Genomic DNA, 11,774 nt, shown 5'->3' with positions numbered 1-11,774 from the left:
TTTTTTTGCAGCTCAATTAGAATACTCCTAAAATTAAGTTCATTGGCACGTTCTACAAAGGAAAAATTAGTTATGGTCTATAGAGTTGCCATAGACACATGAGGAGATATCATACCTGAGGAATTAGTGAAGTGTGTATGGAATTAATTAGCGAAGCAATTATCTGTCTATTAAGGACTGTATTCTTCCTAAGCAGAGCTGAAAAATATCTATATTTATCATTAACCCATGTGTTGTGGTTTTTATATTTCTCTATTTTACTTTGTTAAAGGGAGAAAATAACATCAAATCAGTGTGTATATATATTCTAAACATAATGAAAGCCCTCATTTATATTTCTTGTCTAAGCAACATGGGACCAGTTTTGTTACTGACTGATGTGTTCCATTTTTGATTGTGTGTTGGTTCTACACTGAGTGCTTAGGAGAATTTTAAGTTTTACAGTTTTCCTTAAGAGTTTTAGTAGTCAAAGACGTCTGTATCTACATCTACTTATAATTCCCTACGCAAGCCGCCGCCAGGGCGTGTGGCGGGGGGTGTTAGGACACCGCCCGTTATTAAGAAAGAAAAATAACTGCATGCAGAAGCCACAAATTTATATTATCCACGAAGAAAATGTGGTATTATATATTCATTCAAGAACACTTACAACCCACACATGCATGGGAACATTCAAACTACCAACTCACATACAAATAGACCTGCAAATATGTCTAATATCTTTGCAATGTTTAATTTTGTACCGACTTGTAAATTCAGTGTTTTCAATATTTCTGAAGTTACTTCAGTTTCTCGCTGCTATTATGATTTCTGATTGTCCTGGGAAAGAATGATTATTTGTAGTATCTATTTGTACTGGAATCTATCTTCCTTGTTTTATCTTTGTGGTCTGATCTACCTTAAGTAGTGTGGGGTCATAGTAATAATTACTTTAGTATTGCCATCGTTAAACTCGTTTGTTCTTCACCTTTCTGAAAGTCTTATGTAAGTCTCGCCTGTTCTCTTCGTATTTCAAGCGGCTCCCAGTCACCTAGATCACTATAAGAGACCTGTCAAACTTGTGTCTTCTTATTACAACAATTTGTTCAACGAATCTGGTGGATTTTCTCCGGACTTTAACTAATTCTTTTTGCCTCATTTTCTCCCAGAAGGATCCAAAATACTCGCGTAAGAAAGGTCAGACATAGTGCAACATATGGTATTGTTTTTTTTATACTCCATGTTCGTTGTCAAATAAAACTAAATTATCATATCTGAGAATATTTAAATGTCGAATGGAACCTTGCAACCATTCCACAGATATCTGAATACTCTCAATGTACGTACATTTCAAATTTACAAAATAGCGGGACCAGGTCATGTACTCAAAGAATGATTTGAACGTATACTTCATATCCGATTTTGGGTCTAATTGAAAGATATCGCCATGAAAGAATGGAACTGCGGGACAGCATGACTTAGAATACTTTTATCTTAATCCACAGTCAAGACAATTATTATATTTTTAAATCCGTAGCAATTAATATCATCAGGAAGGTCATTTTGAATCTTCAGACCCGGATCTTCGAAAACAACGAATTGAAAATAAACAAATTGATTGACTTTTGTTCGTTGTCGATTTAAGAACTACTCATAAGGATAATCTGTCTCTATACAGAAAGTTGATCCCGTTTTTTCTCAGTTACGGGTTAGATATGATTAAAGGCAAAAAATACTATGACCTGTGTGAGGAGGATTGAGATCCACTTTCTCTCTCTAAGTGATTCGGTCATGTTTATTGATCCTTCTGTATTGAGGTACTGCTATGTAGAGAACAAAAGAAGGTTGAAATGCAAAAGTCCAAATAGTCGTAATCTTTACGTACTTACGTCGGGTTGATAATGTTGAAATGTGCGATTTAACGTACAATGTGCGAGATATCTTAAGAGTTAACAGTAATTTGTCAATTATAACACACGGGGCAACTTGAAACGTTTAGAATGTGTGATAAAATCGATTTTGTAGTGTGCAGATTGTGTCTAAACGGTGTTGGACAGTTGATAAATATTACCGATGAGAGTAATAAATCGGAATTCATGTTGGAAAAGACAATAGAGGATTTAATAAATGTTAAGGTAAGTTCTGTTGCATATGTGACTTCCTTTTTAGAAATTGTGTTTGCTGATGCTTTGCAGTGAAGTGAAACATTGATTGAGTTTATAGTTTCCATTCAGTGATGGGAAGAAGTATATTGATATTTGGGCCAAAAGAGTTTCGAACCTTGTTGATATTTGTTTTTAATCATTTTCTTAGGTTGTGGAGGACGCAAGGTATCCCTGGTTGGTGTGTTCTACTTGCATGGAGAAACTCACGGAATTCCGGCTTTTTAAACATCGCTGTGCCGAGTGTTTGTTTGTTTTCTACAACCGCATCCAAAAGGGGTCTAATCCTGCTGAAAAATACCTGATAATCAACCGAGAGGAGGTCAGTTGTATTCATTAAATGGAATTTCGTCTGTAACGAAGACATCTTTTCCTTAGACGCAATATTTCTCGCTTCTGCTGTGTTAAAAATGCATAAAAACATCTCCGTATCTCATATATTTATGATAAATCACAGATATTTTGAAGTTTGGATAAAGTTTCCACATTTTGAGTAAGGAAAGATGGAAAAGCAATAAGGTTCTACTATTTAAGTTCTCGGATCAGTAAGGTCGAGCGGTTTAAATTCTCTTTCTTAAAAGCTCTCGAAAGTCAGTTTCCGTCACATACTTAAATAAACGACAAGCAACCATCATAGACTAATTCCACGTTCAAAGCAATGTTTTAACGCGTCTTTTCACAGAATATTTACTCAAAATCCCTGTGCTATCTGTCCTGATTATTTATAAAATGATACGAGTCATTCAAGAAAATTGTTAATGCGATCTTTATAGCACTCCCGACCAGAAGTCTTTGATTTCATTCCCGGGCACGCCTTTCTGGACACACACTGCCAATTTACTCAAGACGTCTGAATCTTAACAGGGTACCAGATGTACCCCTAGGGAAACCCTACGATGTCTGTCCGAAAAGTATCCGACTTGCTTTTTTAATTATTATTTTCGATTGTGAGGTTGTTTTGCTCCAGAATTTAACTCCAGGAGGTCAGACGATCAACAAAGAATATTACGTTTGAAGTTCTGTTGAAAGATTTCGTGATGCCGTGAGAACGACCGCGTCTCTGGGCAAGCAAGGTGACTGGATTCTTCTCCACGATAACACGGGCCAAGCGCATTCATCGAACCTTGTACAGAAATATTTGGCAAAACACAAGGTTGTACAGCTTCGTGGGCGTCCATACAGTCCCGGCAAAGCTCCCAATGACTATTTGATGTTCACAAAATTGAAAATGGTGCTCAAAGGAAAGCGGTTCATGACAATTCATAGTTATGCGATGGGCGAGGCATGAAGGTCATTTCAAAATCTGCATTCGAGGCCTGGTTTAAGATGTTGGAGCACCATTGGGAGCATTTTGTTCAATCAATTGGGGTAAAACTACTTTGAAAGGATGCCACATGGTCCAGATGACCTTGAAGTTCAGCACAAATGCAGAGATATGAACAATGCAGGTCGTACGGTTTTGGACATGCCTCGTATGTGGGATAGGCAAAGGATCTGACCCCTTCTGTTATTATAAATACCCTGCTAATGGAGGAACTTCACATTATTCTGTATTTGGTGAACTATGCCATCACCCACCAAACCGAACTTCCAGTTAATTACTGTGTTTCTGGTTCATAAGGAGGAGAGTGATGTCCTGAGCCATGGCAACAAAGATGCTGAGAGACCAGGAGATAAGGTGGTTGATAGCCCATCGAGCAAAGTGTGGGAATTCAATTGTCCAGTTGAAGCTGTTGATCAATCAGTGGGAACAGCAACAGTTGGGGCAAAGGACACTTATTCAGCGGACATGCGGGTGGATTGGATGGCTGAGAATAATTACAATGCAGTGGAGATTCAGGTGAGTGAATTAAACAATTGTGCGTTGCAGTCATAAACAATGTTGTTCAATTAAATTGTATAATGTAATATGTTAGGCATATGAGAATACTTTGTCTTAGGCAGTGTTATGAAATGTATAACAGCATTCCATGTCAAAGTGCTTAACTAAACTTATTCTAAATGATAAAACCACCATATAATAATAATCTGTAATCCCTGTCTTATTTACACTAAGGTGATAGGAAAATATACAGGTTGCATTCCAGAAGTGATGCAATTGATTATCCTGCACTGTTCCTATTGGTCATAGTGGAATAAACCCATTTGTAATAGGTGAGACAGACATTAAGCTTTGCTGCAAAACCAGTCTCAGTGCTCTCAAAGCTGTGGAAGTGGCATAGTATCTGTTATTTTAAACCTCTGTAAGTGTTTGTGCAAATCTGTGGACTGTACTTTGAAGAATTTAAAGTGTTTGCGCAAATCTATAGACAGTACTTTGAAGATATTTAGGTCTTTATGCAAATCTGTTCAATGAATTACTTATTAAAATGAAGAAAAGCAATGCTTTTGGAATGCAACTTGTAATTAATTATGTGTATTCTATTTTAAGGAATAAAAGAAGCAAGCAATTACATGACCATCAGTCTCAAGACTTTGTGTATTGCATTCTTTTTCTATTGTGTGATGATTAAAGTCCCAATTTTTCTGGTATCAGAACTATATGAAAGCCATTAATCTTAAGGATTTTTGGCCCTAATGATTATAATTTGCCTTGTTCACCCTCTGCCATAATTAAATGGTATTTTTTTTCCTTTGCATTAGTTTCCTGATGGAATCAAGAAAGAGTGTGGTGACGATGTAATCATCAGTGATGCTATTGACAATAAGGCTGTGGATTTCCAAGATGAAATGATCACTGTGAAAGAAGAGGTTGAGACTGCCAGTGAATGCTCTGCTACTAAAGAAAAAGACACAGATTCATCAATGCGGGATGGTGAAAGTTATTGGTCACACAATGAATATTCAGGGACTTTGGTGAGTGAATAAGCATAATTAGTTATCTGTGCAGTAATCTCAGAGTAAAATGTTACTTTTGAATATCACTCTAATTCATATATATGAGGTGATTCGAAATGAGTGCACTTTCTCAGACCAAAAGCGTGTAGATGTTGGATTCATTCCATGTGACAGGCATTTGTAGTCATGTACGATGTGCCATCTTCTGCAGTTTTTCATAATTTATCATAGGCAAAATCAATCTAAGTGTTTAAAGTTGGCTTTAACCTCATGGACTGCGGCATATTGCACAGGACTATGAAAGCCTGTGATAGCGTATGTATGGCATTCTGTCATAGCATCTTGTTCCTTTGAAAAAGCCTCCAAAATTTCATAGTTTAAGAAGATGCCTTGGTAGCTTAACTTGCTAAAGTACTTGGCCAGACATGGAGGGATCTGGGTTTGAATCCCAGTCAAGGCAAATGGTTTATACATTCTTATTTTGCTGTATTATAAAGCACACTTACGGGATGACTCAAACAAAAGTTTCTGCTGCATCATCTCCTATAGTTTCTTGCTATTCATTGATTCAATTGTTTTCATTATAAAAGTCACCAACAGTTAACTTGTGATTAAAATGTGGGTAACATTAATATCACATGTTGACTGAGGTTTTGATTCATGAGGATGAAGTCATTTGAAGTTGAAAATTATTTCATTTGAAATCAATGACTACCAAGATTGTTATTTTATATTTGGAGTCCTTAAAGGACTTTGCATAACTTCAAATTTTAAGTAATGTAACTAGTGCGTTTTTTGCTGAATGTATGACATAGATATGCTCTACAATGTAATGTTTATCTTTGATCTGGTAGGACCATTCAGAAGAGAGAGAATTACAATTGTCTTTTAATGAGGAAGTGGACATTAAGGAAGAATATGATGTTGAAATTCCACCAGAAGAAAGAGGCCTGGAAGATGACATGTCGCAGGCACAAGGTAAGGACGACTCAGGACTTCTCTTTTCATGTTGGCTACTTTCTGGTCATGTAGAACTGTTGTTGATTACAGGGTGCCATGCTTAAATCCGGACAAATTTCAATTTGAATTTTCTCCTGCCATATTGCAGTGCCACTGGAGGTTGCAATTGGCATTCTTGAAAGCTATACGCATCTATAATCGATGGTTTCAGGCGTTATTTTATGGAATCGTTTCATTCTTAAGCGGATAAAATAATACTTTGTAATTCCACAGATTTATTTCACAAACACAAGACCCGGGTTTCGACGTACAACGTCATCTTCAGGTGACGTTGTACGTCAAAACTTCAGGTGACCTGAAGATGACGTTGTACGTTGAAACCCGGGTCGTGTGTTTGTGAAATAAATCTGTGGAATTACAAAGTATTATTTTATCCGCTTAAGGGTACGCATCTAGTAAACAGTGATGATAACTCAAACAGCTGAGATGTTATGTAAAAGTGCAGAGTACAATCAAAATAGCCTCTATTATTAAGTATTGTGCCGGGCATTATATTTCAAAATAGTCCAATTCTTTGGTTATCCAAGATCCACTGTTTACAATATTATAGATAATGCTTCAGAGAAGTCAATGTCATTTGAGAAAATTCTGAGGCACTGGGCACTGATTTGAGAGATATGTTGCAAATTTGCAAGTTATGAGGAATGTCATGAAATTGGACAGTAAATGTTAGCCTCAAGGAGACATGTATCTTTCAACAGGATGGTGCACTAGCTCATACAAGTCATTTAGTCTCAAACTGGCTCTCAGATAACATTGACATGCTAAAGGAGTCTTGGCCTCTCCCAAATACTAGCCCAGACTTGAACCCCCAATCAACTATTGTATGTTTAAAGGATAGTCAAAAGAGTTACAAATAAGATAAGGGGTACATGCTAGTATCACATCATTATGGGCTGAAATTGCAACAGCATTTGCAAATATGGACAGCACTGTTATAAAGAGTGGATATTCCCTTTACCTGAAACCTTCTGGTCTAAACTTTAGAAGGCCTTAAAGATATCTGAAAGCATAATCTTTCTTAATTATTCGGGGCATTTTCTGTTAGTAATGCAATTACTGTTTTGGGTCTCTATACATTTTTCTCTGTGACTCTACCATGACCGGTATGTGCCATGGAAGGCATCTTCTGGGACCTCTTGTAAAATATTCATCACCACTGAATGGATTTCTTCTATGGACAGAGAACAGGTTCTTTTCAGGGCTACCTTAATTCAAGGGAACAAATAAAAGTCTGTTGGGGCAATGTTAAGATGATGGGGAAGGTGGAGCAGCATTAGCACCTGGTGCCATGGATGGCCAGGAACTCGTAGACTCAGTGCATTGAGGGAAATACCTCAGGCATAAGCTTGGCACACACTTTCTTCATCAATAAATCTTCCATAAAAATAGAAAACAACAATATACCAAAAGTTCAGTTCATATGCAACCATCTCGATACTCATTTGATGGATGTTATCAGTTTTCCTGATTGGCATCTGCCCAGAGGGCACTTTATTGTGAACTTCTTCCCGGTCTTCTTTAACCCTCTTAGTGCGGCGGGCCGATATATCGGCTTTCGTATCCCTGGCAAAAAGTGCGGCGGGCCGATATATCGGCTCTTGCATAGGCTTTTGTTTAAATCGTTGTAACTTTTGGTTTTTTCTTTAATAATGTATGGTTTTTGTGCTATCGATAGGTTGAAATCCATAGAATTAGGTAACTATTTTTTAAAATTTTTAATTAGCAATTTTAAATGCTTTTAAAAAAGTATAATTCTTACCTTAATTTTTCGTTCAGTTTTGTACATGTCGGTAAGCTAAGCCTAATTGTTTGCTCGTTTTTTTTTCTGAGTAGTCTTTCCACTATGAAAAGTGGTGTTGATATATACCTGCTTATTCAGACTTTGTTGAGACGATGGAAATGAGAGCACTGCTTTGTAATCATTTTGGTTTCTCTTGCCGTCCGTCGTATCTAATCAATTGCGCCCAGTGTAATGGATTACATTGTCAGCAGTTCTCTGTGAGTTCAAACTTAGTTTTTATCTGCCTTTAGATTGTAAGCACATTTCCGCAGTCTCAAGGAAGGAGGAAAAGTCCCAATTTGACTCAGTGAGATCAGACTTTTCAACAAAATCGAACTATGCAGAGGCTGACAAAAAAATTTGTAACTCACTGGTTTTTCTTTATTTATTTATAATATTTTCTACATGTCTTTTTGATTCTTTATTATATTTAAATATTGTAGTTTAATTGAAAAATGTTTTTAAAAAAATATTAGTTTTGTGTCTAAAAATCGAAATATTATTGCTAAAAAAATATTCTTCAAATTTAAGATACTCTAATAATTACATTAATTATTCAGATGATGTAAATGTATTACATCATTATTAACTACATTATTATATTTTAAAATAAAAAAACTGCATATGGATATCTAAACAAATAACTTCATAATGTTTTTTTTCCTAAGGTGATACATATTCTTAAATTCCGCTTCGCACTTCTCACTAGTACCCCTGAAATCCCCGCCGCACTAAGAGGGTTAAAGGCCTTTTCACTTCAAAACTTGTCAATAGGATAGAGCAAAGTCTTTATAAGCCTCAGGAACGATTTTCTTTGTCTCCTTAAGAGATTATTTCAGTTTAGCAGAAAACTAAGTAATCCCTTAACCTCTCTATATTATAGATACCAATTTTTTCATGACATGGTTGGCATGTAAAGGTTTGTAATAACTGATGTCCTACTGCTTAGACAGCTTGGAAAGCACCTAGACCAGTTGAATAGGAAAGTTTAGGGTCTCTTATACCTATTCCAAGGGATTTGATGTCATTCTGATCAATATGAGCCCAATGGGAAATTCAAATGCATTGCTTTTTGGATGCACTCTGTATGTTGTTCTTGTAGGTGCTTCTATATTATTATTAGGTAATATAACGGTTTAGATAGGTTTTTGGATGGACACAGCTACTAAATAAAATGTTATGTGACTCCTAACAAAATATAAATTCCAGCATCTATATCAGGTTCCTCTTCAACTCTAAGTGCTTCTTTCCTCCCTTCATCCCGTATCCAAGACATCCCTATCCTGTTCCACCAACACATCAGTCTTCTTCAACATCCCACTATTACTGGTCAATACCCACTTCATCCACTTTTCAAAAGCCTCCAGTATAAGTCTATCCTCTTGCTTCAAAGACCACATTTCCATAGCCTCACATAGCTACACTCCATATCAAAGTTTTCTAATGAGTCTTTTCTTAACATCCTTACTCAAAGTCCATCTCATCTGCACTCCCTCCTCCTTGTCTGAAAGCTTCTTTGCCTAGTGCAATTCTTTTTCTTATGCCCTTACTACTTTGACTGCATTGGTCCAAAACATTTCCATAAACTGTTACATAATGAGATACATAAACTGTTCTACCTGCTCTAGTTTTTGCCCACCTCTTTTAATGTTTAGCTTAGCCTTTGTCTTTCTAGAAAATATCATAACCTTTGTTTTATTAATATATTGATTCTCATCCCATATCTATCTGTCGCACTTAATTTTCAATTCATTCAGCAATGTTGCAGCCCCTTGCCTGGCTGACAAACTAGAGCTTGGTCATCAGCAAACCTAACTGATTTTATGATTTCTCCACCAACTTTCATTCCTACCTCCAGTTCTTCCCATAATGCCTTTTTAATCATTTCCTTCACGTACAGGTTAAACAGCAATGGTAATAATGGGCAACACATCCTAACAACTCTTCCTAACACTGCCCAACCGGACTCCCTGTTCCCCACTCGCACCTGAGCAGTCTGAGACATGTACAGATTGTGGATTAGCCTCCTTTCTCTGTAATCTATTCTTATTTTCTGTAATATACTCATTAGTTTTCCCAATTCTCTCCATCAAATGCTATTTCAATATCTATGAAACAGGCAAATACTTCCTGGTTGTATTCTACATTCCTCTCGATTAATAATGTCATTACTGCAATAGTATCACGCACACCTCTCCCCTTTCTAAACACAGACTGATCATCTCCTAAGTAATCATTTGTCCTATTCTCTATCTTTTTGTTGATAAACTGGAGAACAACTTAAATTTTATTATAGATATATATTAATATAAGTTCTTACTGCATGATAAATCCTTTCAGATGGTGGCGAAAGGCAAGATAGTGCAGAGAAGAATGATACAGAGAATTTTTTGCATATGTGTCAGATTTGTGACAAGGTTTTCACTCGAAATGACATTCTCAAAGTTCATATGACACGTGCCCACCTTGTAAAGGTGATGAAATTCAGGTGTGATGTGTGCTCGGAGTGTAAAAGTGAACTTGATGCACACATGGAATTGGTGCATGCAGTGAAAAAGAAGCACCAATGTCAACAGTGCTCCAGAAACTTCCAGAATCAGATTGAGCTCAGAAACCATATGTTGACACATACAGATGAAAGGCCCTACAGCTGTGACATTTGCTTGAAAGCATTCTTGAAGAAAACGAATTTGAAAAGACACATTTCAATGCATAATTTCGAATATGGACTAAAGTGCGAGACATGTTTGAAAATTTTTGCCCGAAAGAAAGAGTTTACCAAGCATGTCATGTTGCGTATTTGTGAAAGTTCTTACAATTGTGCATTGTGCCTGAAAGTTTTCGCGAACAAGGCAAATCTGAAGAGGCATATGCTGACACATGCTGGGGAAAAGCCACATAAATGCGGACTTTGTTCGAAAGCTTTTGCCCTGAAGCAAACGCTCAAAACTCATATGTCTACTCATGATGGAGAGAAACCAAATAAGTGTAAGGTATGTTCAAAAGGTTTTCATCATAAACAACAACTTGAGGGTCACATGTGCATTCATACCGGGAAGAAACCACATATATGTGGGGTGTGTTTGAAAGGGTTTACCCTTAAGCAAACCCTTAAAAGTCATATGTGCATCCACACTGGTGAAAATCCTTACAAATGTGAGGAATGTCCAAAAGAATTTGCGAAAAGTGCCAACCTTAAAAGACATATGCTAACGCATTCTGGTAAACGTTGGCACAAATGCGAAATCTGTCTGAAATCATTCACTCTTAAACAAACTCTTAAAAGTCACATGCTTATACATGCCGAAGATAAACCATACAAATGTCCGGTATGCTCGAAAGGTTTCCATCAAAAGCAACAGCTTGAAGGTCATATGTTTATCCACACTGGGGAGAAACCATATAAATGTGAGATTTGTTCAAAAGCATTCAATCTGAGGCAAAACCTGACTGGTCACTTACGAATACACACTCGAGAGAATCCATACCAATGTGAGTTGTGCCCAAAAGTATTCTTAAGAAAGGCTCACCTTAAAAGACACTTGTTGACACATACTGATAAGAGGGGCACAAATGAGTGATATCGGCTTTTAAACATAAATGTAACCTTGTGAATTACAATCTCAATATTGCACAAAGTGCTTAATAACTTACTGTAGTTCTGACACATCACATTGAAGTCTCCCTAAGAGCGCTGAGACTGAGGATATAATTGCTCTGTACTAGAATGCTGAGCTTTAATTCATACTCAAATACTATTCCTACCATTTAAATCTCTACTCCGTTTGTTAAAATGTACATGTTTCTTTCCTCTAATTAATAGGGTTTTTGCAGGTTTTTCACACCTCCCTTCTTTTCGTGGGTGTTTTTCCTGTGTGAGTTTTAACTAGTAACACTCTCCCTTCCTTATTTTATTGTTCTCTATCTTACTGTCATTTAATTTGAGTATGTGTAGGTCTATCCTTAATTTATGTATGTATATGTATGTATAT

The 11,774-nt window shown here is 36.6% G+C and overlaps 1 protein-coding gene across 1 annotated transcript; it reads left to right on the top strand.

Moving 5' to 3' along the window:
* The first annotated feature begins 1,970 nt into the window (after positions 1-1,970).
* On the top strand, positions 1,971-11,774 carry LOC139693206 (zinc finger protein 708-like). The gene is made up of 6 exons (XM_071591308.1): positions 1,971-2,114; positions 2,293-2,463; positions 3,763-3,981; positions 4,785-4,997; positions 5,834-5,957; positions 10,123-11,774. Exons 1-6 carry the CDS (start codon positions 1,980-1,982, stop codon positions 11,361-11,363), a joined length of 2,103 nt encoding a protein of 700 aa, XP_071447409.1. The 5' UTR covers positions 1,971-1,979; the 3' UTR covers positions 11,364-11,774.

Source organism: Hetaerina americana, unplaced genomic scaffold (genome assembly GCF_022747635.1).
Source record: "Hetaerina americana unplaced genomic scaffold, ioHetAmer1.1.p SCAF_45, whole genome shotgun sequence".
In the NCBI taxonomy this organism is placed as follows: Eukaryota; Metazoa; Arthropoda; class Insecta; order Odonata; family Calopterygidae; genus Hetaerina; species Hetaerina americana.
This window is presented reverse-complemented; position numbering and strand designations above follow the sequence as displayed.

What these genes read in the sequence shown, in the direction of transcription:
- LOC139693206 (XM_071591308.1), top strand. Translation starts at nt 1,980, where the DNA reads ATGTGTGATAAAATCGATTTTGTAGTGTGCAGATTGTGTCTAAACGGT. An exon ending in AGGATTTAATAAATGTTAAG is followed by an intron (nt 2,115 to 2,292) that starts GTAAGTTCTGTT and finishes TCATTTTCTTAG; the next exon opens with GTTGTGGAGGACGCAAGGTA. An exon ending in ATGAATATTCAGGGACTTTG is followed by an intron (nt 4,998 to 5,833) that starts GTGAGTGAATAA and finishes TTGATCTGGTAG; the next exon opens with GACCATTCAGAAGAGAGAGA.